Genomic DNA, 27,912 nt, shown 5'->3' with positions numbered 1-27,912 from the left:
CAGGCCTGCAGTAAAAAGGAATGTGTCCCAAATGCAATCACTCCTTGTGCACTACATCTTGTGAGCAAGCAGACGGTGTGGCTTGCTTCAGTAACTTTTATGTGTAAACAGTCTTTAAAAACATAATCTACATTGTCAAAGCCTAATCTAAATGATGTACTGACATTGCTTACTTTGATATGCTGACTTGGTTTTGAATTCTCTCTGGATTGCCTGGCCCCACATGGCCTTTTTGTGTTTTGTTTACTTTTCACTTAGCTGTCACATATTTATTCCCATTAGATGTACAAAGTCAATGGATTCAGCCTAGTTTTACAGCTTAGTTGGCTAATACAGCACAGGAAAAGCACTGAGTGAAGCCAAGCAGAGGGGCAGGAAAAAAGCAGTGTGATTCTTCAGGTCTGACACACAGACCAATGAAAGAGAAAACTTGTAAAATATCTGGGTCTGGTAGAGCAGCTAGAGATTACAGTTTTTTCAGAAAAACATTATTTGTCTGGAAAGCAGAAATTCATTGAAATGGGGAAAGATTTGTTTAGACTGAATTTCTGTTTTTAAAGACTTGCTTCTGAATAAATACTGAAAATTTGTATATATCACATTTTTTTTTTTAATTTTTATTTGTTTTAAATGTGAGTGGATGAGCAAATTTTACTTTAAAAGCTTTTAAGTGTAATGAGCTGGTTGGATTCATGTTTGTCAAACAGTTAAAATGGCTTACATGATCTTGCTCTATGAAACTCTTTGAAGATATATGAAAATGTCTCATGCTGAGAAAAGGAATCCCAAAAAATCTACATGGTGTGATCTCACCCCCAGAACCCATAAGACTAATGTCTGTTTGTGAAGTCTTTCACAGCTTGAAGCATGACTGAAATGTGGACCGTCTTGAACGATGGTCTTCCCTCTGGATAACCATGCCTGCCCTCCCATGCTCCCATTCCCAGTGGGAATACCTACCTTCCCTCTGAATGGCTTATTTTACAGCTCAAAGGAAAAACAGAGGGATTGCATGTGGAATTTAGGTCGAGGAACCATGGTGTTTCCTTTGTTCCCTGAGAAGGGACAGTCCAGATTTCCGCCATGGCACTGTGTCACTGATGGCACGTTGTTTTCAGGTCACCTTTCTTCAGTTTTCAGCCAAGATGCTCAGCCCAAGCCTTGATGGCACCAGTGACCTCACCTTTGGTGGTGGCAGCAGTTGGGCACCCAAACTGCTCTTTCTTTAAAGAACAGGCTGTGATGAAACCGCCCCATTCCCAGGTGCACTGACCCCCTTTTGCACTTGACAGCCCATAGTCTGAGCTTTTCCCCTGTTTGCTGCAGGTGAAATATGGGAACTATGCCTTTGTGTGGGACGCAGCAGTGCTGGAGTACGTGGCCATCAACGACGCGGAGTGCTCGTTCTACACAGTGGGGAACACTGTCGCGGACAGAGGATACGGCATCGCACTGCAGCACGGCAGCCCCTACAGAGACGTCTTCTCTCAAAGGTAAGGCTTTGCAGGAGGAGGAGAGGTACTAAGGGAAGGTTTCTCTCAGCTCTGGACCCTGCTTTTAGTTTCATTTTCGGTGAAGGAAAAACGTCTTGTATTTGCAATCCACTTTATTTCTTGCATAGGCACTCATTTTCTCTGAGACGTTGAGTTATTCACTTTGCTAGAAACTGCGTTAAAAACACTTTGTGTTGCTCTTATTTGAATTGTTCTTGTTTCTTTTGAAAAACATTAATGACATAAACTCAAGTTCATTAGCAGGAAAGTGAGGAAAGTGAGGCTTCATTTGTTATAGAGAGTCAGCATAACTCAACCATCCCTGCTGCAGAAGCTGTTTCTTAAAGAAAAATAATTTGGACAATGATTGGAAAACTAAAGGGGATGAACAAGAACATTTGATGCTCTCATGGAGTCACCTATTAGTACTCAAAAGCATAGATGCTTATCCCAATACTAATCAATCTCTTGGGCTACAAAAGTGACATCTCTAGAGATGCTACTGGTACTGTGTTTCTACTATGATCAAAAATACTAAATTAATTGTATGTATTGTGCATTTGTAGTATTTATGCTTCACTCCAGTATTGGTTCCTAAATCAGGATGTGTGTGAAATGTAAAAAAACTACCAAACTTTTCAAAAGTGTAATATCTGCAGTTCGGTGCTCAGGAGAAGGCACGGGCTAATCTCATGATTCTTTTTTCATTCTGGATCTGTTCTCTCAACCTGGTTTCTCTTGGTTTGTGTTATGTCCGTGAAGCAAAATTTTACATTTGCGGCAATGGAATTTCTGTTGTGTGGTTGCCAGGTAAACATACAAAATATGCTTAATTTGGGCTGTTGCCTTTGCCTTCAGTCCAAAGACTGAGGTAGGGGGGAAAGTAGCCAGTAAGTAACACTGTGCAGATCCAGAGGAATCACTTCATGCTCACACCTACTGCATGAACAGAGGAGACTTGGATTCTTTGAATCTGTTCCACACTGGGAGTAATATGGCTGGATTTTGTGCTAACGTAGAAGCAACATAATTTAAAAGTTCACAAGATCAATGAAAAATTTAATGAAATATGTATATGCTTTGTATACTACAGAGAGTATTAGAGGAGAATATTTACAAAATACTGTAATACTCTCATATTCCAGCTGTGACCAAGCTGGCTCTGCTTAAAATCTCTGGCACTCTACTGTTTGTAGTCTCCATGCAAAACAAAGGAAGAGAATTCCTTCCTGCAATCTTTCAAAGAAATTCTTCCACCTGTTTAGAGTTCTCAGGTGCTTGTCAAGGTGTTAATTCATCCTCTTCACAACCTTATCCATGTAAGCTTGAGCACAAAAATTGGAAGACATTAGGGAATTCCACAGTCTGTGTCTTTCTTACAAAACACAGTGAAACCACCAAGTGACACAGCATGGCTCACACCCTCATTCCTCCTGCCCACCACTGCTGCTCTGCAGGTCGAGGTGGATACATCCAAAGGGCCCCTTAGAGACTGCTGCTGGCAGTGTTTATACACTGGGAATAGCTCTTGGCACATGGGGAAAGTGGTTATGGCCAGTTCTGGTAAGAGAGTTTCTTCTCTGTCGCAGTATTCAGCTCATGGAGAGGATGGGTTATAACTTCTTCTCATACACTGCCTTCAGCAGCTCCTGGATCATCAGGCTGGGCAGGCCTGACATTTCCAAGCACAATTTTATTTCATAAGAAAATTTCAGCTTTTCAGTGTATTATTATATCTTGGAGCTATAGGAAAGCAGAAAGAAGCATAAAAATTTGCACATATATAGGTATTTTTATCTGAGGATCTTTGAAGCAATACTTAAATATTAGCATCTCAGGAAAGCAAATGCCATTTCCACTTAATGCTTAGGGAATCCGTAGCATCAAGAGACTTAAATGAAATCCCAAGGTCATATGTTGTCCCCTGGTGGAATCAGGGATCATAGGCACTCATTTTTGATTTCCTGCTAACGTTGTCAGAGTTCAGACAGATGAAGAAGGGGATTATTTGTCAGATATTGGGCCACAGGAGGATCTGGATGGATATGCAGGACTTAGCAGTGGTGAGAAAATAACTTATTACATTAGCAGGAATAATGGTTGAACAGAGAAATTGGAATTTGCTTGGAGTGGTACTACCTCCTGGAGAATTTAGAGAGCCTGAGACACATATTCTGAAAATGTGTGTGCTGCTGTGTTTATATTCTTATTTCTGTATTAGGAGAGCATATTATATAGCATCTCTAATTATGTCCATAAATATAAATTTACAGTTTAAGGCAGGAAAATACCATATAAGAAACATATGAAGGAGAAATCAAGCTTACAAGGTAGCTAACAAGGTTTTGTTCTTAACACCCTTCTATACTGTTCCTTAAGTTTAAATCCATATGGTTTTCACACATCATTCTTACATTTCTTTCTAATGAAAATGCTCAACAACCTTCAGCAGCTGCAGCCTGCATACTAATTAGACAGAGGAATAGATTCATCACATAAGATAAGTGAATGTTTACATGAATACTTCACATTTTTAATGCAGCAGGGAACTGGTTTAAAATATATTGGCACTTCTTGATCTTTCCTAAAATAAATATATTTAAGTGAAAATACAGGTCTTCTTTTTTAAGAGATTTCATATAAAGCCATAAGCTGCACAGTGTTAAATCCCTATGGTACAGCTGTAAAAGGTCTGGCAAGCTTGCAGGAGATTTTGTTCTCCATGCAGGAAGCACAGGGACACACTTAAAGCTTTTCAGTACCTTTTCTGAACATTCAGGTGATTCCCAGAGAAACAGGGAAAGAGATACAGAGGTGTAAACACTCACCCTTTCTGTCTAAAGCTGTGGGGTGTGACTTGCAGTCAAGGTAATGCTGTGGTAAAGTTTACCAACAAGAAGCAGTGTAAAGAATGTGGTCTTTGAGACCCTTATTTTTCACACACAAAAAAAATCCTTCTATGCCAAAACAAAGGCATGAGCAGCAGTGAATGGCCTGACTGAGGTACTTGATTGGCTTTTTGCTGCATGGGGATGGCAAAGCAGCCAGCTGGGGTCCCACACAGCATCTGTGACCAGTCCCTGCCTAATGCTTTCTCTGCAAACAGATGCTTTGGGTCCATTCTCAAAATAGGTGTGTGGCTGTAACACAAATAATGTAGAAAATAATCTGGGTAACATTTGAAAGATGGAGCTGTCATAGCATCCTGACTTCATTCACGTTGTTGCAAATGTTAACAAACACAACCTGCCATGCCACTAGGCAGCCAGGTGGTGTGCTCAGGTAGATTGCTGTCCTCTTTTCTTTGCCTCTGAGACTTACCCTTCTGAGCACCAGCAGCCTCCAGGCAGCATGTCAGATTTCTCTCTGTAGATATTTTTCTTTCAAGGTAATGACAGGGGTTGTAATAATAGAATCTGCCAAATTTACTAGGAGAGCTTGAAAAGGATGTCTTTTGGTTCATGAGGAACTGTGTGGTGACACTAAATGTGACACCTGTTAAGAATTCTTTTCAGCCCTAAACTTTAAAACTTCCATTGCACCCCTGGGAGGCATAAATATAATTGCAGACGCTTTTCAGAGTATTTGATGGGATGTCTGTTCTTCCAGCAGTGCTGCAGCAATGGCTCAGGCACTGAGCTGGTGTCTGGCTTTTTGCAGGGGTTAAAGACGGGTGGCAGCAAAGTGCTGGAATCCTCTTCATGCCCCACTTTCTCTGCAGGCTGGTTCTCTTCTTCTGCACTACAGTCCCAGCCACACAGCACGCTAGAGGAAAAGGGAGTGGAAGCACTAATTTTGTGCTCAGCAGAGGCCAGCAGTCAGCTTTTCACTTAACTGGAACCTGTCAACACCCAAAACCACTGAAAAGTCAAGCCGTACTTATTCTGCACCCCTCGTATCCCAAGAGCATCCATGTGTGTTCTGCCCCAAAGACTTCAGGTTTAAGTAAAAGGAAACAGTGACAATAGGAATTTAAAAAAAAAAATAAATTAAAGGCAAGCTTGCCCTCAGAGCCCACAGTGTGGGACTCTTGTTCATCAGCTGTGTTTCTGCAAATGCACAGCCCCAGCCAAGCACAAGCTCATGGACACCTAAAGTTGTCTGTGTGCCAAAAGAAGCAGCAGCACTTCCATAATTCCTGGTGGTTGTCTGTGGGAGGTGGGGTGTGGAAGGTTGGGTGTGGGAGGTGGGGTATGTGAGGACAAAATGTGTGCAAGGTACAACCACCACATAGCTTCTGCAGAAACCTCAGTCAGAATTTGACATTATTCACAAAAAGTCACAGCGAATTTGTGCTGCCAGAGAAGCTAATCCATCTTTTTGTCCTAAGGGGGGAAAGAAATGGACACTTATAATGATTTCCTCATGGCAAGCCCAGAGGTACCTCCCTAGCAGCAAGTGGTGTGCTTTCAGATGCCCAAAACTTTGGAGGGAAAGAAGAGAGCCATTGTATGGCATTTCAGACTGTCCCCTAGCAAATCATTAGCCATCTGCTTTAAATAAATTGTATGGATATTCTCTTGTCCTTTTTACATCCCACCAGCAAAATTCTGAGTCTTAGAAAGTTCCTGCCCTGACCCATAAATATGTGTTCTTCCTGTCTCCTCACCATTAATTCTCTCTCCTTAAATTTTCATTCTGTGTCTTGGAGGTCACTTATGACCAAAGACTCCGTTGTAAGGAAAATTACTTTATTCCTGACTACCTTGATTTCTTTTTCTCTGCCCTTGGTAATATGTATCCCTTTATTTGAGAAGATCCTCCTCTCTTTATTTTGGTTTTTATATTCTTTTAATGAAAACCCAAGAAAGTGTCACTCATTCTCTGACTTATCTTTTATCGGCTATGGGGAAAATAAGAGTTTTGAATTACACCCTAACCTGCAGAGGACTAAAAATAATAATCTAATTGGATTTTTCATTATTAAATACAGTGATCTGTAGTATCTGCAGAATAGTGGATGTCTTACTAAGAGCTCAACTATGCTTTGTGTCAGTAGTTTGCTAAGAATTGAAATCATATTCTGAGCTGCATATATAACATTCTGAAAAATATAGCAGACGAACTAGTAAAATCTACCTAAATCCATCCAAAGCACTTTTTTTTTCCTGATAATTCCATAAAATTAAGAAACTCTGCAAACTGGGAGAATTATTTGACTTGAAGCAAACTCCTGAATTTAAATAGAAGAGTTTAACTTTGAGAGTCTCCTCTTAGATCATGTCACAAGTTCATATAACTGAAATTACATTAGTGAGAGGAAAAAAAAATCAAAATTAATTCCAGGTTTTTGAGCAATCTGACATGAGAATCCAGTCTTAATTTATTCACATCCAGTCATTGTTAATAAAAGCCTTAACTTCAGAGTAGCACACAGTAACAAGGCACTTTCTCAGATAACCAGAATACTAAATAAAGAACTTAAGTACCATACCCAATGTAATCCTCCTGACCATCCAAAATAACCAGTCTATCCTTATTTTTTGCTGTTAAAGTAAGACTTGCAGGGACAAAACTGGGAATTGCACCAGGCCCTCGGTCTCAAAACGTCCATCTTCCTTTTTGCTGACCCAGATGCTCCAAGACCAACTGCAATTGCTCTTCATGCCAGGAAACTCACCTTGAGGAAGAGCTGCTCAAATGAATGGCTTTATTGATTCCTGATGGTGTGCATCTGGTGCTTGCAGGTCTCACCCTAAAGTCATTATTAGAAGCTGAAAAAGATGGAGATGCCTACAGAAACACAGACTTTAGCAACTTCCTAATCTCCTGTGATATTAACTGATGAGATGGGTTAAAGGATTCTGCAGCAGATCTGAGGTTTATTACATATACATAGTGAAAAATTACTCAGTGAAGACACTGTAAAGGTAGTGAGCAGATTAGTGGGCTTTTAAAATATACCAAAACATTAATTGATGGGGTACATTAAAGAATCATGAAGTAGCAGCACTGAGAAGAAGCATGAGAAAGGAAATCATAAGGAAAGGCATTAGATCTTCTTGCATTCACACAGCACAGAGTTATGAGAGCCAGAGACATGCCTGCCTGCTTCACCATGGGGAGGCACCTCTGCATCCAAGCAGTGCTGTGGTGAAGGAGCTGCTGCCTGTTGGGAAAAAAAGATACCATGAAAAAGGGAGTTTCATTCTTTCTCTTTTTCCTAATCAATATTCACTTTCAGAAATAAAAAAACTCCCTGCATTCAGAGTTTCAGAAAGGCAAGCCAGCTAAGATGCTTATGCTTATTAATTTCCCATCATTACCCATGAACCACAGCAAAGAAAACAGTCTAATTGTAATGTGTTAAATTACCAGTAGATAGCACTTTCCAAGCTATTTCTTACTACTTTCTACCCACTTCTGTAGCCTTAGGCACCTCAGACTTGGCGTGTAAATGGCCAGATATTACCCAGTGAGGTGTGCAGTACAGTCAGTGGAAACTGTGTTGCTCATCCAACTATATGGAAGCGACATTTATGGTAAGCTGAGTTGTTCATGTGTTTTAAAGTTTTATGGAGTGAATAAGTGCATGGCTGCAGAATTTGAAACTGCTTGGTTATAAATCTGAAGACAGTAAAGCTAAAAGAAGTCTCAGCGAGTGGCTTCCCTCCAAGAATTTGCCTTTTTATGAATTCCTGAAGCAGAGATTAGGTTTCCTGTTAGTGCACACTGTCCTGTAGTACACTTTTTTTTCTTTTCTGGCTGCCTCCTCTAACGTTTGTGGGCGTCAGTCTTGAGAGGAACAGGTGTAACTACTCACTCTGACTCAGTTGAGCAGCAGCATTGCCTTTAAATTGGGGTAGAAAATGAGTGCAAAGATTTCCCTGGAAATAGGATGGATCCAGTCATGCAATTGTCCTGATAACAGAGCAATAATAACCTCAAGTGAGGGTTTAGCCTGCCTACCCCATACCAGCACTACCTGCCAAATATTCCTGGCTCTTGGCCTAAGATCTCAAAACACTGGTCAACCTATTTCAGTTAAAATGAGCAAGAGTAGCAAAAGAGCAAGGAATAATAGATCTTTGCTAACCCATTTTGTTGCCTTTAAAAGTAATTAACCTTTAGCTGGGCCATAAAGCTCATTTTCAGCTAGTCCTGTTTTCCAGGTAAAAATAAAAGGCCTGAAAGTAAAGTTCATTTCCAAAGCTGAAATTAACTTGATGGTATGACAACTGGAGGGATTTAACTATATCTGAGCTGAGAATTTTGCTTCCAGCAGTGGAACTTCTGCAACAGAGGCTACCTCAGCCTACAGAGAGATTTGCTCTGCTGTAAAACACCAATCTGCTATTTGTCACCCATTCTTGAATCATCAGTAGCAAAGAAGGTGCTAGCCTTGCTTTATGACTCCAGCTGAGTTCAGAGGTGGGGAAAGGGAAAAAGAGTATGTGGAAATGTAGAGAATGTGGAGCCAAGGAAGAGTGGTAGCAGGTTTCCTAGAAGAGTTGACTTCCCTTGCTGAAATAGGATTTGAGGAAGAAGAAAGCTTGTTCCAGGAATAGAGGGAGTGAAAGGAGAGGTAGCGAGGAGGAGCTGAGTGATTCTCAGTGATTATGGAGGGTGAATAAGTGGAGCTTTTCTTATTGTCCAGCTCCATGCAGGAGGAGATTAGCAAAGTGAGAAATCTAATAAAAAACATCCAGAGAAGTCTTCTGCTGTGTCTCAGAACAATTTGATGAGTAGGTTGCTCCGCAAAGAAATCATGTGGAAACTGGAGGAGGAGCCAGACAGTTTCCCCAGCAGGGTCACCAGAATGCCAGAGTGCAGTGGTAAGAGAGGTTTGGATTAGTTGGAAGGGGAATATGAAGATAGGGAAGATGAATATGGGGTGAGGAAGTCTTTACTCTCTGATTCCTCTGTAGCCTTGAGTCAAAAGTGTTCTGGAGATGAGTGATCACAAAGTTGGAAAGACCTCTGCCCAAATCCCAAGGAAGACTAGGTGGTGGCAGAGAGGCTTTGCAGGGTCCAAACAGACAGAAGCATTTGCTGACATGAGCCACTTGGATAATTAATGTTGGAGACTCTTGTTTGCACAACATGCAACAATGTGGTTTCTATTCTGCTTTAGTGCCAATGTGTTAGGTTAGCCCAAATTAAAGCAGAGCCCTGATCCTGGCCATCAGAGCTTTGATGGCTGTCCTGAAAACCAAATGCCTTTCCAGACCCAAGTTTTCCACTTCAACATGGTGTGCAAGCAGACAAAAATGATGATATGGCCAAGGAAAAACTGTGTTTGCCGTTTGCTTCATAAAACGCTTTTGCAAAGTGCTTTTAGTAATTTTCCATTGTAACCACCTGCATGGAGAGCTCTCAGGGCAGAGCTCTGACACTGTATTTAGCTCATGCTTTGAGTGCTCAGCTAAAACTTCCATTTCTATGCATTTATTCTGCTTCACACATTATGTTATCAGTCACTTTCAATATTTCAAAGTCACAGCAGTCCTTTCCTGACATGCATTTGTCAGAAGGAACTGCCATGACTGCTGTTATTACAGACTGCAGTTCCTGACTAAGGGAAAAGTCTTATATAGAACGAGAATATTGAAATTTCTCACAAAAAACAATAAAAAAAGCAGAATAAATTTAGAGTCAATGAACAGAAATAGATGCTTTAAATGACCAGCTATATTTTTATTTTTTTTAAAGGAGGAGAGAAAAGGAAGGCAGGATTTAAAACCCAAAATAAGAGAATTAATCAGGAAAAGTTTGATCTTCTAAGTTCATATGCAAAGTCTTGATAATGTCACTCTTCAGCTGTCTGGTAGTAAATCACAAAGGTACATCATACTTGGACTTTCTCTCAATCAACTACTTTATCATATTCCTCTAATGAACACCCTCAATAGAAGGATTTTAATAATGAGTCCATTATAGTCACAGAAAAACAGAACAAGGGGTTCTGGCCTAGCTGGAATGTGTGCTTACACTGATGAAGTCCTAGTGGTAGTAATTTGTCATGGCACATGAGCACATCTCCCTCTTGCATGTGCTTAATAGCATGCACAGGCTTTGCCAGGTCACTTTTAATGTGGGGACTGAGGCAGGGGAAGTACACTTGTTTGGAAAGGTTATGATCCTTTTATGCTTATTGCAGTTGAAATTTTTTTTTCCTTGTATTTGCTGCTTTTGTCTTCAGCTGAAAGAATAGTCTAGGAGCTGAATTTCCAAAGCAGAAGAAAATCTGCCACCTAATTACCTGGCTTTGTAGATAAGTACATGTTCCAGCTGCTCCCACCAAAGCAGAAAGGTTTCAGCTGGTAACAAGCATTAAAAGGAAAAATAAGTGTATTGGCTGCAGTTTCATAGGTGGGATGCCTATACAGGGCCAAAGAGATCATCAGTGTCTCAAAGACATCAGATTCCTACAGAAAACAGATAAGACAGATAAGCCGTGTTTGGATTTTTTTGTTGTTTATTCAATTAAAAATTCAATTATTTTTTAATTAAAACAGAACAAACAAACTCCATTACAGTAATATTTGGAGAGAAAATCAGCAGAGTCATAAGCACTGTTTTGCAGCCTTGAGAGCAGGGATTAGAAGTTCCTGGTCCAGGACTGATTTTTTTTGGCTTTGTTTGGGGTATTCCTATAGCAACACATGTGAGAAACGGTGAAGAACTGAGCCTTGAGTTAGCTGAGAAATAGATACTTTATTTTTAATATTGTTTGGTTGTATTAATTTCCTTGGGTTTGGGGGGATTTAGTTAATTAGCAGTGGATCTTCAGATCATGGAATTACTCCAGATTTATACTGGTTTAGCTGACGGGAGAATTTAATCCTATAATATGCCTTTGGCATAATTTAGATGTAAGGCTCAAGATTAAGATCCCCATGAAACAGGGAATTTATGTTCATTTCTTTTCCTTGCACTGTGAAGTACTATGCAAAGCTACAGAAACGTGTCAGCTCTCACAGTCACACTTGGGCAGCAATCAGGCCTTTCAAAAAGCCATTGGTGTTCACCCACAGCATCAAATTCCCCTGTGTCCTTCCATTTTGTATAAATCTGGAGGATATTGTAAAATCCATAGAAGAAAAGCAATTGAAAAAGAAGCATGGTTAAAGCCCTGGGGAAGTGAAGGTTTGTTGATCTTCTTCACGTCCTTCTTAAGTTAAAAACACCTGCAATGCTCATTTTTAATTGTTTTTTAAAGTAGCACTCTTGCACCAGGTTAAACATATAGGGCCTCTAGAAAATACAGTGTTCCAAAAAAAAGCACTGACAGGTGTCTAATGCAAGAACAAACACATCCATGTTTGTACATGTAAGTGGCTGTGCTGGCAGCAGTGGCTATATTTTATTCTCACCCCGAAAATGCTAGGTCACTTGGATGCCTAGCAAAGCCCTTGCTTCTCCCACTAGCTGTTTTCTTCCCATTTTCTCGGCTTTTACCAGGACAGGCCACATGGCTTACCTGCTTGCTTGCTCTGAGGCCATCTCTGATAGAAGAAATCCAGGGTGGTTTTGTTGTTAGAGTGCTTTTAAGGGCTGAGTTTAGGAGAAGTAGACTCTCTGCTTTCATGGAGAGCTGCAATAGCCGAGATGAAGGGAGGCAGCAGGGCTGCAGAGCCAACACAGCTCAGAGCTGTGCAGACACAGCTTCCTTCCTCTCCCTCCTGCCAGCTTCATTTCAAATTACCTGGTGCCTTGGCACCATCGCTTGTTTCATTTTTCCTGCCCGAAGCCTTTTCCTACTGCTGCTTCGCTTAACACAGAGCCTTTTTTAGCTGTTTCAGTGGTGTGTAGCAGCCTGTTGTCCCTTGCACTGCCAAACAGGGCTGGTGGGATGAAACCCTGGGGGGATGCAAAGGAGTGACCACAGGGTGACACCACCACCACGGGTTGGGAGGTGCCCTGAGGGCTCTGAGCGCCTGTCCTCTTGGGGTAGTGGTCTCCAAACCTCCTCAACAACAAAACTGGAGTGTAGGGTCAGTACTGCTGTTCATTGTGAAAAAGTGAGGATTTTTTTTATTTCCTTTTTTTTCCCTGTTTCCCAGAGGTGTAAGTGGTTTGTCCGTTCATGAGGCTGAGCTGTCGTCATCTTTTTGCTTGTGCTGAACATGAAGCCTGGGTGAAGACTCTCACCAGGAGACTTCTGTCCTAGGCTGGCAGGACTGGGAGCAGACCATGCTGTGTGCCTTTCAGCCTATTGCAATTTAAGATGATTCCCACAATGCTGCATTTCAGGTTCAATTCTGTAGATTTGCTTGCTTGCAGAGAAGCTTTCTCATCCCCCACAGGTATTGCATACCCACTAGTATCTTTTTCTGAATTGAGGAAAAAGTAGAGATGCCAATCCCTCATCTTGCCTAGGCAAGGATAAGCTCCTTACTAAAATTTTAAATGTTACATCCCTTTAGATCAATAATATACCTCTATCCTATCCCACAGAGCTGGAATTATCACTGGACTGAATCTTAATAGTAATGGTGCAGGTTATCTCTGTGTAAATAGCACCATATCTTTATTCAGCAGGAGAAATGCTGCAGGTCTGCACTGGTATATCGATCTGCATAAACAAGATAGTTTGTTCCTGTCTAGTGGTGCCTTCTTTAAGTTCAGTTTGTGATGCTTGCAGGTAAAACTGATGATTTACTGTTCCTGGATATGGCAAAATTCCTGGTGTGCTGCCTGCAAACCAAAGGATTTTTCTCTGTAGACCTGGTGCTGGATTTCCTGAGCCACTTGCTATACTGCCAGAACTAATATAAACATTGCATCTGGGCAAAAAGGATCCTTATTTCTGTTTGCTGTTTTCTCTGGCAGTCTGCATCACTTCCATTTAGTGGTGCTTGCCTTGAGTCTCAGTGCTCTGGCAGCAGGGCTGCAGGAAGCTTTCTTGGCAAAATTTGTTTTTCTAGAGAATTGTTTCCTAGCTGGGGGTTTGTTATCCACTCTCAACTTGAGATTTCTCAGAGAAATTTCAGCTCTGTTTTCAAACTTTGTTTTAATGAAATTGAGTAATTTGTGGTTGAAGAAGGCAGTTGTATGATACTCAAGGATTTTTTTTTTTGGCCTCAAAATAGGAAACAAATTTAAAAATATGAGGAGATAGCTTAAGGCCTTGTCAATCAGAACTGCTCCTCTTCGCACGCCACTTCTCCTGAGTTACCCTGTCTGCTCCACACTAACACCATGGTTGGCTAAATTAGCTAGAGTCAGCTGAATACCTGAATGTCATTAGAAACTGAAATCGTTGTTAGAGTTGAAAGAGAAAACTTATTATTTGAAAGAAAGAAACATAAAGGAGTGCTTATAATAATTCCAGAATCCGTCACCATAAAATGATGAAAGTCTGAATTAAAGTTCAAGATCAAAGAAACCTGAAGGTAAGGGATGCAGTTAATTCAGTCAGCCAACTCCAAATCATCCTTATAATGATGGCATGCATTTAACCTATGCTTATAATTAAGGCATTTCTTTAGTTATTAGAACTTGAGCAGATAAAAACAAGTGGGCTTTTTTTCTTTTCAGTTTTGTAAGAGCTTGTTAGATTTTTGTCTTCAGATGGTGGGAAGGCCAGTAAGCTGAAAACTTAGGAAGTTGAAAATACATGGGAGGAAGGTGCTAATCCTAATTTGTGGCCTGAAAATCTTCCTCTGGCTTTTCCTACACAGTGTGACATTCTTTGTAGGCCAGGCTAAGTGTTATAATGGCCTTTCCAGCCCCACTGTCTGCAAATCTCCTCACTTCATTTTAAACCACTCTTCCTCTGACATCACCCTGCTGCCTTTCTCCTTCAAGCTTATCATTTCCTCCTTTTCAGCATCTCTCCATCCCATGCAGGCACTATTCACATATTCTCACCAGCATATGTGAATACTCCAGCCTGGGACATGGATAGCCCTGGGACACTGGAGGGATCCTCCAGGTTGCTCACTCTCCATCCCATGAACCCACAACTAACTTCCTGTGATACGTTTGACTTCATTACATTGCTTATTGAATTTTGCTGGCAGTATTGTGTTTTGTCCTCTTGGGACCAGCATCAGTTGTCATGGCAATTACTGTCAGATGGTTGCAGTTCCTGTGCTTGGAGAAGTGTAGGAAAGCTGATGGCCAAAAGAAGCACAAAATGTCAGTTACTAATACTGCTTAGAGACCAAAATGTTGGGGGCTGCAGCAGTTGGTAGACAGCTTGATTTCAGTCAATATCCTGTGTGTCTTTCACTTTAGCTCCTACATAAATGTTACTGGTTTGGGGTTTAATCATCACAATGACATTTGAAATGACTGATGAAAAGAAATGGGTCACTCTCTGTGAAGTCATTCTTCAAGTTGCTGTAGCAGTCATTCATCTGCCCATCTTGCATTGGGTTTGGCCATTTTATACAAGGAAATAATTTACAAAGGAGCCCCAAGACAATATTTTTCATGCCCTGTGTTCCTAAACCTATGCTTAGCCCCAGCATCCCTCATGCTCTGGGAAAGAAAGATGGCAGAAGTGGAGGCTAACTGGACAACTCCTATCACTGTGTTAGGCTGTGGGCAGTGCCCACAGGCTGGAATTTCTATCTCAGTGCTTTTGGGCTTTGGGCCTGCCTATTGACACTTGTAATATGGGTTGGTTGGGTTGGTTTATTTTTTTAATGAAGGAGAGGCATAACTTAGTCTGAAAACTTCTTCACATAAGCTTGAAGAAGATCTGTTTATGATAAGGATACACTATTACCACTGAATTAAGGGTTATTTTTACCAGATGATAAACACAATAGAAAGCTTCAGACCCTCAACTACTGAACTTCTCTACCCATTAAATTTGCCTCCTGGAAATTTTGTTTATATTGACTGAAGAAGTTGAAATCCTTGTAAATAGACATAAATTGATAGACAAAATGCAAGATAAAAGAAATTATGTAAACAGGCCAGGCCAGGTGCTTGTAAGAGTAATCTATCAATGCTCTTTTCTGTAAACCAATGAGAGAAAATTAGCAGAGTGAGGCATTGGTGCAGTATTACAATATATACCAATCCAAATATGCTCTCCTGGGACCTTTTCTTGAAATGACTAAAATCCCCTTCCATGCAAAACAAATCTGGAAAGAAGAAGTGTGTATTAAATTTGCTCAGTTCATAGCTTCATGGATGGGATCAAATTAATTTCTAACAAAATTTGGAGAAAATGTTTTGCAGCCCTTTCAAGTTAGGTATTCCCAGTGGGAAAAACTGTGTCTCTGGCACAACATGTTATGAAGTTATCATTTGCTGAGCAACCTGACACAAGAAGAGATGTTTTGAAATATCCCAGACTGCTTGATGGCAAGTTTGTGTTGAGACAAAGAGGAGAAGAATGATCTTTGGCTAACTGATTGGTAAAAGCCTGGACAAGCATTGTCTACTTCTCTATTGAGAGGGAAAAGCGAGGCTTTGCACACATGGCTGTCACATATGTATCAGCTTTGCAGCAAGGAGGTTCTGTCACATCCTGCTGAAGTCACACAGCCACTTTTCCAGCCTCTTTCTCAACCACACACTTCAGAAAGCCCCAAAGGTTTTTGCCATATGTTGGGTAGCGTTTTAAAGCCTCTCAGCAGGGGATGTATCAATATTGATCTTGGGCTAGAGACTGCATTTCTTGATGCTTCACTCTTTTGTAACAGACCCCTTTAGAGGAGAAAATGGGCTAATAATACTCATTTCACCAGGGTCTCCAGGGAATGGAAACAGGTTTTTTGTCACACTTGAGCTGACAGTTTTCTGATTGATGGCATTTATGGGAAGTTGAAAGAGGATTAAAGTCTCATGATGCTGGTTTATTTCAAGAACATGACATGTTCAATATGATAATAAAGTGGGAATTTTTCTTCTGTGGCTTTTATGGGCTTGGGGTTGTTTAGGATGAAATTATGGATAAAGCAGTAGCTGAAGTCAGCAGTACGTGTTTCTGAGGCCGTCGGGTGCAAGGTGACAGGAGCCATTATAAAACCCTTGGCAGTTTTTTGCTACAGAGAACTTGACAGCAAAGCCAAAAGAAAACTTAATACTGTAATGATTCATTTCGTGTGGGAGGCCAAAACTTTTTAACAGTGTTCAAAGGCATTTTGCCATAATGTGCTTTAATTCCATAGTTGTACTGACATTGTATATCAAGGATTATTATCACCAAAAGGCACTGGAGACTGGTTTGAGATTACAAGTATTTAGAGGGCTGGTGAAATGGGAGTTAATCTTCTATTCCTTTGTGGACATGTAATGAGTGAAAGGAAAGAAATTGCTTCCCAGTATCACAAATTAGCACAGTAAAGAGTGTAAAATCTTTACAGAAAGGAGGGGTGAACCATTCATCCATTAAACACTCGAATTTTACCTTCAGGATCATTAGTATATGTGTTTTACCCACTGATTGTGTAGCCAGGGTAATAGTGTTATAAGTCCTCTGTAGTGAAGTAGGTTGCTGTAAATAAATCTCAGTTGGATCAATGTATTTTTACTAAGGAAACCTCAAGTTTTGAGTAGGGTCTTCAGGGTCTCACCAGAATGAAGTTACCATTATTAATATACCCCCTGTGGAGGTCTGAAATATCTTTGCATTTACTTAGCTATTTATATGCTCACTTATAATAATGTTTAAGTAAGCTTGGTTGGCATTAATAAAGTTATGGTTCATTAATATTACATGGACACTTTTATTTAGAAAGACCACTTACTCTAAGCCATTGAGAGTTAAACTCTTTTCAAAAGCCAGCTATTGGCAGCTGTACTGCACAAGGGTCTCCAGAGGTTTCTTTGCCTTAGGTGCTCCAGATTGCCCCAGAGGTGGTCTTTGGGCAGAGATCCCTCTGGCATCCTGGCTGCACAGGGAGCAAGGCTTGTGGCTTGCAGCTAGGCAAGCCAGGAGGCTCACACCAGGCTTCCCAGGCAGGCCCAGGGAGGGGGAGCACCAAGGGGCACTGGCAGGAGGAGGACAGAGCAGAGACAGGGAGGGGTAAGGAGATGAGAGGTCTGGTGTCCTTCATCCACCACACAGCACTGGGGAACACTGACAGGGCATGCCAAAACCTACTGCTGTTGCACTGGGGTGCTTCTTTCAGATCTGCAGTCCAAGACCCTCATTTGTCTGATAGATGACCCGAGAGACAAAGCTACAGGCAATTTGCTTTATTGCTGTTATATGACCATAAGAATCAAAGGGGTCTGCTGGGTCACCGAATCTATTATCCTGCTATGATAGGCAAGCACACCACATGAGTCCTTTCATAACTTCATCAAGAGCCATCTCAATACCAGGCTGAGGGATTTTTGTTCACTTGAGTGTTTTCCCCTGGGAGGTCTGTTGTTTTTCTGATGCTGTTGCTGCTGGGAAGCTTTTCTTTCTCCCAGGGACATCCTTTATAGTCCAGATTTCTTCATAACCGGAGTGTAACTGTTAGCTTTTGTTAATATTGGCATTTCATTCACATTGCTCTTCTCTTTTTCTGCTTTCTCTCACTCTCACTTCTCGTTTTCCATGCATGTCAGCAAGGCTTTTATCCTCCTGAGATAAGAGCTGTGTTCTCCTGTTCATCCCTGTATCTCTTATCTGCACTGGTTCTGCCTTTGTGAAGGTGGATAAGGCCAGTTGTGCAGAGCGTGTTGGATGAGACTGCACGTGTACCTGCCAGAATCTGAGTCAGAAATACCTTGGCTGATGCACTCTGGCACACCATTTGCCCATTTTGCAACTTCATTGTGCTGGTGGCTGTTGGTCACTGTTACACCTCAGCCTTTGCTGCCCTCACTCACATCCAAGCAATGAATGCCTGGCTGGCATGATGTGCTGCTCTTCAGCAGCTGTGCTCTCCAGCCCTCAAAACGGGGTGAATATCTTTTACTTAAACCTCATTTTAAATTATAAACATAGAAGGCATAAATATGAGGGTATTATAATTTTTTTTGTTTCTTTGTTTTTACTCTGAAACTAAAGATAGCCTTACATAGAAAAATCCCTATCATGTGCTCAAGTAGCAATGTAGTCATTCCAGTTTGTTCATTTATGCAAGAAAAGACCTGATGTAAATGTAATAATGCAGTTCAGGGAAAAAAAACCCCACCTTTATTTGGTTATTCAGGGTGGGGCGTTTTGAGGGAGTTCTATTCCATTCATTTTTCTCACACCTACACACCTTCAGCATAAAGGGTATGGTAGCACAGAAGAAAACTCCATTGTTGTAAACTAAAGCTTTCCTTTCTTCTAAGCAAGTCTCTATTCTTTGCACACCTGGAGAATAATAAATGCAGATTGCATCAGAGACGTAACTGATAATAATAACAACACAATGTTTGGTCTCTGATTATTCATTGTAATAGGACAATTACGAGAATCTTGAATTTTTCTATGGTGTCACTGAGATTTGCAACACTTCATTGCAAAAAAAAAAAAATGCAGAACAGCCTTGGTAAAATTCTCAAAAAAAGTCTGTTTTTCTCATAGTCAGAGAAAGTATTTTTGATTGATACCAAAAGACTAGTTTCAGATAAGAATGAGATGAAGACCAAATTGCCTCACTGCTCTTCACCCAGGTTTTTGAAGCTTACAGCAAAATCAGTCATGCTTTTGAGTCTCCAACAAAAGCCAAACTCCAGTGCGTTTCACATGGATTGAAATTTTATTGCAAGCATTTTACACTAGTACTACTGTTATTTCTGCTTGAGAGATAAATTTATTATGCTTTCTGATGGATTTTTACGTCTTAAATAACATAAAATAGGGTTGTCATTTGACAGGGATAGGCTATTGGAAAGTAATAAATGGAGTCAAACAGGGACACTTTCTTCCCTAAACACTTTCTTTGGATCGACAACTGTGTGTTTTCATTCCAATAATTGGAAGTTTCCAATGCAGGTATACTGCTATATCTGTAGGAGAGATTTGATCTGTGCACATTGAGACATAGTTCATTTTTTCCTAGTACAAGTAAAAATAATTGCAATGTCAGTTCTGTACCTGAATTACTTGTGATAGATAGACTTCTGGATTAGGTAGTCTGCACTCGGAAATAATGAGAAATGTCAGGTTTTGGCTAAAAAATGAGCAGTGAAATATCTCTGCAGGTTATTATCACTTTGAGGGATTGTGGTTCCTCTCCATTATTCCCTCCACTATTGTTGAATTGTCCAATTTAAGTGAATAACAGCACATTCTTTCTAGAAACTGTTGGTGGGAGCCAAGGAAATAAAATGTGTTAGAGGGATCTATTACATAAAGGATACCTGCATATAATAGCCATTGGCAAAGTTGAGAGACAATAGCCAGGAATCAAATTCACCAAGTGCAGAAGGTTTTCTGCTTTGTTTTTCAAAAATCTGAGCTACATACACTGAGCAATCCAGTCCTACTAGAAAATTCCTGCTTTTGTACCATCCCTGCCAATATTCTCAACAAAGCAGTCTCACAGGTTGGACACATTCTGCTTTCATTAAAACTCATAAAGCTGCTGTTTAAACCTTTTGTAATCATGCATGAGCAGCTACAGAAAGTATTTGACATCATGCACTGTCACATTTGTAGAAAGGAGAGTTGTATTGGAACTTTCCAGAATTCACAATTGTCCATATGTCCTGCAAAATCAGCTTTAATTTCTACCCTTTTTCTAAAAGAGTATTTTAAAGCATGTCCTTCCAAGACTGACTGGATAAAAGGCAGGGATAAATCAGAATTTTGCAAGTCTTTTGTCATCTGTTCTCATTGACTGGCTCACTGAGAGATGGCAGTGCAGCATGCTTTTCTTTTTTTTCCTTTTTTTTCTTTTTTTTTTTCTTTTGGTGCGCTTTGTTACTGAAGAAATTAAGTACTTGCTGAAATTGATAAATCGATACGTGCCTTTGACAGTCACTTCTTTAGTGAGTATTAATATGTTCAAATTTAATTTTTAGTTAGCAGCATGCAGGTTCTGGCCATATTAAAACTAGAGCTTTTGTACTGGTCAGCCTGCACAGGGGATGTTTGTAAAAAAACTTTATTCTGGTTAATCAATTCCTCCAAGATTTCTTGCCTTTTGGCATAGATCTGTTGCAACATGCCAAGCATCCTTTCTGTGGGAGGAAAAAGGTCAGATCCTGCAAAAAGTCTCTGCTGGGAAAGTAGACCAAACAAGGACTGTTCTACCTGGAGGGATCTGCAGAGCTCTTCCTCTGTCCCAGCAACATCTCAGAGATTCCTCTGCTCACCCTGTGCTGCAGGGTCTGTTTGGGTTGAATTACCCACATGGCCCAGTGGAAATACAAACTCCTAGTTTTACAGGCTTCAACAACTTTAGGCCAGCTCTGATTACATATTTGGATGAAGTATGATAGGGAGATTTAAGAAAGCAAGCTCTGCTTTCAATGATATCTGTTCTGTATGCTATTGGAACTTGTTTAAATACCTGAAGAAATTAATCACTTGCCAGGTTTCGTTGCTCAGGTTCTAGCTGCCATTGTGACACATAAAGGCAGTATATTTCTAAATGAGGAACAATCTCCTTTTCTCTCTTTTATGTGCAAGACAGGCCAGACTGTCATGCTTAATTCATCTTTAATGAAAATATATTTATTTGTTCTCATTTCATAAGTGAATTAGATCTTGGTCTGTACAGGGAGAAGAAAGGATATCAACAACAGTTTTTTGGGCTAAGAACTTCTGTCTGTGAAGTTTTATTATGAAGCTTTTTTTTTTCCCATGGCCACATTTCAAAGCCTTGTGTAGCAGAGATTATAATAAAAAACATTCCAAGGGGTCTCCATACATAACAGCGTTCAGTGTCACTATTGCATGGAATTTAATTTTCTCTCATCCAATTGCATATTGCCACAGTATGTTCTGTATGTCTTCTTGATTCACATGAACAAATTTCAGAATAGCTGGACTCTGCAGCCATGATGACATGCACATGAAATGTCCTCCAGCAGCTTACATACTCTGCACTGCCTTTTTGTTGTTATGTCCTACAGGTATTGCTGCTGTTCTGCTAAATAGGCTTTCAGTCATTCCTAGTACTTTTTCATTCTACTTTACTTAATGATCCATGTCAGCGAGCAGATCCCAGTTTAGAACAAAGCAAAATAAAATCGATTTTCCTGGTTGTATTAAATTTCGTTTAGAACATAAAAGTTACCAATTTGGTCCTTAGCTCGAGCTGCAAAGCCTGCACTGATGCTTGGGCAGTTGTTGCAGCAAATGTTGCAGCTGAGTCTCTCCAAGATGAGGCAAGGGTGAAGGTTAGCAGATTCCTGTGCCTTTGGCCCTGCAAGAAAGAGGCCAGGAGATTTCCCCTGGTGTGCTTTCTCCCATATTGCCTTGACTGGGGCAGAGGCAGCTCTTCAAACTGAAAAAAATTCTGCCCTTAACACAGAAACAGGAACTGGATATGGAAAAGGCTTGTTAGATCGCTCAGTTTATTTCTGTGACAAAGCAGATCTATCCTCTGTCTTTTCCAGTGCTTCATCTGTCCTCTGAATTTCCCTGTGCTTCTGCTGTCTTGGGGTTTTGTTTTTTTTCCAAAGTGGAACGAACCAAGTATTTTATCTAGTCATTAATAAGAAAAACTTCATTCTCCTGTGGCACTCCTGTCTTTCTTGCTGCAGAAAATATTATATTATTGGTTTACCCGAGTTTCAGTGCATTGTATTCCCTAATGTTAGTCTTTTAGACAACGACTACCTAATTTATTTTAGATGAGCACTATCCATTTGTATGGTGCTCATCACTGTTCTGTCAAGCACCAAAGTGACAGCTTTCTTTTCCCTTTCTGTATGCACAGTGAGCAGGCATGATTTATGACTGTCAGCTGTATTCTAAATACTTGTGTGTGGGGATGTGTTCATTTAAACAGGTTGCAACATTTTACAGAACTTCCTGATTTTAGCCTGAACCAGCATTTTTGGGTGTGAGATAAGACAATGTTTGTTATAATTTCCCAAATTCCCAGGATTTTTTTTTAAAAAAGCAAACAAGGAACAACTAACCAATTCATGTAAATGCAACTGAGCATTGCAGTTACAGAGAAACCCAGCCTTTGCCTGGTGTCACCACCCAGCAAGGACTGCCAGCAGTTTTGCACCTGCGACTGCCCCTCAGTCTGGTTTGCATGAGATCCCAGTAAGAGCAAAGCACCTGTGAGCTGGGACATTCCTGTCCTGGACGCCTCCTAGTTTAAGGTTTGTGGTGGGCTAGTGTGGCTTTGCCTGCTTCCCTGCTTGCTTCATCCCAGGTGGAGGCTCCTGAGCCAGGGCAGAGCTGATCGCTGCTGCATTTATTCCTCACTCATTTCTGCTTGTGGCTAATAGGAGCACATCAGATTGCTAATGCTCTGCTTACTGCAGCTCAAATGTGTTTTTTTTTACTTCAGCTTTAATATTGTCACTGTTGAAAACCATCCCAAATTAGGGCAGAAGATTCTTCCAACCTGCAAAAGTTTGTTGGCATAATGTTTACTGTCAATAAGCAGACTCCTCTGGCTCACCAAGTATATCACACGTAAAAATGTCATCTCTGATTCCCTGCAAAATATCTGTTTTTTGTGAAAAGTTAATTACTAATTTCAAACCAGCTGAAATGAGGCCTAATGATGGCCTTCTCCTAATTTTTGACAAGTGATGGCTTGATTGGAGCTAACATTACACAGCTTCAAATGTGAAAACTGGTTGCAATACATTTTCATTTCTTCAAAGAAATGGTGCCAGAGACCAGTTTATTTCCTGGACCTTTAACAACACAGACATCACAAGGTCAGAGAAATGCAAAAAGAGGTATTTTGAAAACTCCCAGTGTGCATCTGAAGCAGCAGGACTGTACAGCAGCTAACCCTCCCACCTCCCATCCAGGTGAAAGCAGGGCAAGACAAGTGGGCCTGGCATGTGGCAGGGCTGAAGCAGGCAGCAGGCAGCAGGGACACTGATGGGAAGCTGAGATTGCATATGTTAGCTAAGCCAAGCTTTAAAGGTGTTTTTTTTCCTGTTGTGGTTGCTGTTAAGATGACTGAGCAAGGGAAAAAAGGTCACTTTCCCTGCCCCAGTGCCTGGATAATAGACGCACGGCTGGCTGCATGAATTTGGAATTGTTTCGCCGCGCTGGGCACACTTACACCTCCCCGTGCTCCCCGGGTCGGCACAGATGGAGCAGGGATTTATCTGCCTCGTTCAGCACATCCCCGCGGTGCCCCAGCCTCATCTCCCTCTGGCTGCACTTTGCAGGAGCTGCGCTGAAGGGCTGCAGCCTCCATCCTTCCTTCCGTGGAAGGCATGAGGAGCTGAGCCTGCCTTCCTCCTCCCTGCTCTGCTTTCGGGGAGATTAGTGCTGCAGCTTTGCTCCTGCAGTTGCACCACGGCTCAGTTCAGCACTGCTGCTGCACAGTGAAGCGTTTTACAGGCTTGTCCATTTGCAGCAGCAGGAGATTTCAGATGTTTCAGTTATTTTCTGGGCATAGCAGATATTTCTAGCTCTTCATCCATGAAGCCATCAGATAGACTATTATTTCTTTGTCTTGCTTTCAGCCTCTTGATGGAAGTGTTCCATTTTATTTCGTCTTCATTTTCCTTATTTTTTGTTTTGCACATGACCTTAATACTTGATTAAATTAAACATCCTTTGTCTTACCAAGTTTTTTCAAACTCCACAGGATTAGGTCTTTAGTGAGTTATTACAGAAGCAAAGCCTTTACCTCGGAGTAAGTGATTTCCTGCCGTTCTATGTTTTCCTGCCAGAAGCAATGAAAAAAGCCACAAGAGACAGGAATAATGCAGTCATATTTAGTGAGCGTCAAACGCAGAGCCTGTGTTATTTACACTCTATCTTATTAAACTGAACTGAATGTTTGCTTGACATCTACCTTTGTGTACCAGGCCTTATTCTGATGGCAGAAAGCAAATAAAAAAACCCTGGAAATTCAGAGAATGCAGACTTACAAATTGGTTGGAGCTAGGCACTAGTGCTTGTCCAGATCCTGCTTTTCTTTGCTGAAACTTTGATGGTAGCTTGCACTGAGCTCTCCACAATACACATTTTGGTTTGCATAAGAAAGATTAAAATGAGTGCAAACTTCTGCTCTTCACCATCCCAAAAGTGTGCTTCCCCTTGGATTAAAAACAAGTGCTCTTTCTCCTCACCTGATCTCTCTAGCTGGGTTTTTCATCATCTACCCCATGTCTGCCAATGGACCAAAGAGTCATTTCCTCTTGAAGTTTCCCAGCAGGTCATTCTTCTCTTCTACCTTCAGGAATGGCCCTGCCTGCACTGCTTCCCCCAGCAAGATTGCTTACCTGTGAAGTAAAGGTGATGAAATACCTCATGCCAAGCTAGGATTATTCCTTCCTGCCCTGCTTTACTATCCCAGCCTGCCACCCAGCTGCCATTCCTCAAGCAGATTTCTAATGGCCACTGCTCTCCTGGGCTGCAAGAGGAGCAGCCAGAGCCCAAAGGTTCAGGGAAGCAGAGCACATTTCACACATCACAGCATTATAGGGGCACCTTTGAAGGCATTTGTAAAGGAACCAGGGAAGGGAGCAGCAAAGAAGGCCCAGAGCTGTCACAGAAAGCTATATGTTTACCCATCTAGCTCAAACAGTAAGGTGAGGTGTTTGATCATACCAGGTTGTATTTAAATCAGAAGGTTATTGTAAAATTTTTTAGTGACTGATGCCACTAGGAAAGCACGTACTTAATGTGGAATTTGGATTCTTAACAAAATTTTTCAATTTCACCAATTTTCCATTTCATTTCAAAGGCTTGCTGTCTATCTTTTCACTGGGTGTTTACATAATGCTTGAAATTCTCACATATCCTTATACATTTGATTTATGAAGACATATTCTCTTCCCCATCCACAAACACAGCTGCTGGCTGCCAACTAGGAAGGGTCTGTCGTAGATAAATTGGCAGATTTCCCTCCCATTTTGTCCTGCATGAAAGCCTCCACTGAGAAAATCACCTCTAAATCAAAACTGACCATTCTCCTTATTGACTGCAGATGAAGACCACATCAGCTTTGCATGTCCCTGGTCACCCTCAGAGGGAGATTTCCCAACCCCTCTGCATGTCCCCGCACACATAAGCACTCTGCATCTGTGTTGCAGTCCCTTCATCCCCAGGATGCTGCAGATCCCTGCAGTCCCTGCTGAATGGGCAGCAGTGGGTCACCATCCCACAGGATGGGAGCAGGAGGTCCAAGCAGGCTTTCCCACCTGTGAAGCCACCAGAGGGAGCTTTTTGGACTGGACCTTTTTTGGTGCCTCTTCTGCACTGGCAAGGTGTTCCCACATGGTAGCCCACCACAAGTTCTCTCCTGGTCACCTGATATTTTACTGCTCTTTCCTTCTTCCCTTTGCAGCCACTGGGAAATGTGCCAGGTCCCTGTCACCCACGAGATATATTTATGATTTTGGAGAGGAGGCACAATCAAACTCCAGACAGATCCTGCATTTCTGGGGCTGTTTCTCCTGATTTCATCATCCCTGTGGCTGCTCACGTGTCTCTACCCTGCTGCCTCCCCACTCACGGTGGTTTGATATTTCCTCCTCTGGCCCAAGGGTTTTCTCTTTGTAATTCGCTCTTTGCTTCAAACCTCGTGAAGGATAGACAGCATGCCTCTGAGCTGGCTCTGAATGGTGCACAAGCCTTTGAATCTCTAACAAGCAGCTGGCTGCAGCTCTGAATATGATCTAATAGGGAGCAACATGCCCAGCAAACTCCTGCCACATTCACTTGGAGCAGGAGAGATTTGTCCGTACATGCTCTTGCTGAAAGACTGTATTATGCAGAGCATGCAAAGTATCGACTGCTATCCATTTTTAGAGCCATTGTTAAACAGAAAATTAGCATCACCGAAGAGACAGTGGGAGATTTTTCCTTCTCCCCTCCCCTCCCTCCCCTGGTACAGTGTCTTTATTCTGTTTTCTCTAGTTCCCTTTGTCTTACTGGCATACTGGTCTGCTCACCACCCTTTGTTTCATTTATATTGAAATCAGCTGGCAGAAGACAAAGTTCACAGTGTATATTTAGAGCCTGTGTTTTTGAGACCCTTAATTATTATTTTCCTCCATCTTTCCTGGGAAGCTGGTAGTGATTTGTTTTCAGGTTCATTTCATGAGTGTTTACTGTCATTTACTCTGAACTCTGGTCTTTTCCTTTCTCTGCCTGTCCCTCAAAATGTTGACCACATGCTGGCTCTGCTTTGCATTTCTGTATCTGAGTTTGTATTTTAATATTCATTAGGTATTTGTACTGACAGCCCATCAATACGTTAAATTAGTATATATGCAGCTAACAAGTATGGTACATGCTTAACTGACTTATAACAACATTAAAACAGACAGACACAACAGATTGCCTCAGCAGGGTTTAATAAACTATACTTATCCACAGTCCCTCTGAAAAACAGACACACAACTGCAATATACAGTGCTCCCTGGAATAATAAGATAAACAGCAAACACGCTAAGCTAAACAGGTTTTGTTCCTCTGATGGGAAAATTAAACTTTCTTCTCTCATAGAGAGCTAATTCTGTGGCTTCTATTCTTTTAAACAACTGGGCTTTCAGGTCTCAAGCACTATGCATTTTAATTCCAGAAAATATTTAGTGAGCATCAAATAATACTGGAGTTGATAAAATGCATGCACAGTCATGCATTACTCTATTCATTCTCATGCAATGCTTTGAAGGTATTGAGATCTCTGCAAGCAAGTAGTATCATCATTAGAATATCAAATTTTTCTGCTAATTAACGCTAATGTGATTAAAATGGGAGCATTTTTGGATAAGCAAGAAAGAAGGCAAAAAGGAATGCAAGCAAGAAAGCTGCTATTCTAAAAGAGAAGGAACCAGGCAGAAAATTATGTCAGGTGATAGGAGAAGAGTTTCTCAGTTTGTTCCATTGCAAATGTGACTGTCTCCCATCCAGAAATTTCCTGAAGAAATCTCCTGTCTCACCTCTTAGAGAGATAATAGACCCTCTATTGCATTACCTGCATCAGAGTTGTCTTTTTAGTCATTTTAATATAAAATGTAATAGATGTATCATAGATTTTACTTAAATATCCTGTTTCTCTCTACTCAAAACCTGTGTGATTAAAAACACACAAAAGTGTTGTAACAGACAATAGCCAGTTAGAAAAACATGAGTGGAAGGGGTTTTCAAATGCAGTATTTATCTAATATTTTTCAGCCTGTGCTTGTGTAATTAACTTTTCTGATGTGAATCATTCTTTAACACCAGCGGGGTTACTATAGAAGCCTTTTCTCCTGCATTAAGGCATTAGAAGTACTCACACTCCCATCAATTAAACCACAATGGTCCCTCTCCAAGCCCTTCATTTCCATCAGGCTCAGGACCGCAGCATGGGCACAGTCCCTGCCCTGGCAGGATGTGCTTGGGAAGGGTTTTACAAAACACACAGCTTGAGACAATCCCTGAGCAGCCCTACCCTTCACTCTGCCTTTGATGGCCATCAGTCAGCTC

The 27,912-nt window shown here is 41.2% G+C and overlaps 1 protein-coding gene across 5 annotated transcripts in view; it reads left to right on the top strand.

Annotated features, from left to right (window-relative positions):
* GRID2 (glutamate ionotropic receptor delta type subunit 2) overlaps positions 1-27,912 on the top strand; it is a 673,340-nt gene that overhangs the window by 607,376 nt on the left and 38,052 nt on the right. For 4 of the 5 annotated variants that reach the window (XR_014851598.1, XM_085058012.1, XM_085058013.1 and 1 more), the window contains exon 14: positions 1,327-1,493. Coding sequence is in view for 4 of the 5 variants with exons in the window: in XM_085058012.1 (XP_084914138.1) it covers positions 1,327-1,493 (167 nt within the window). In the remaining variant the exon portion in view is untranslated. Of the gene's footprint in view, positions 1-1,326; positions 1,494-5,214; positions 5,604-27,912 lie in introns of those variants that run through there. The other variant, XM_085058015.1, reaches the window with a different exon arrangement.

Source organism: Lichenostomus cassidix, chromosome 4 (assembly GCF_008360975.1).
Source record: "Lichenostomus cassidix isolate B80296 chromosome 4, HeHo_3.0, whole genome shotgun sequence".
NCBI classification, from domain to species: domain Eukaryota; kingdom Metazoa; phylum Chordata; class Aves; order Passeriformes; family Meliphagidae; genus Lichenostomus; species Lichenostomus cassidix.
Note: the sequence above shows the minus strand (reverse complement) of the source record. Positions and strands in the feature narration are given on the sequence as shown.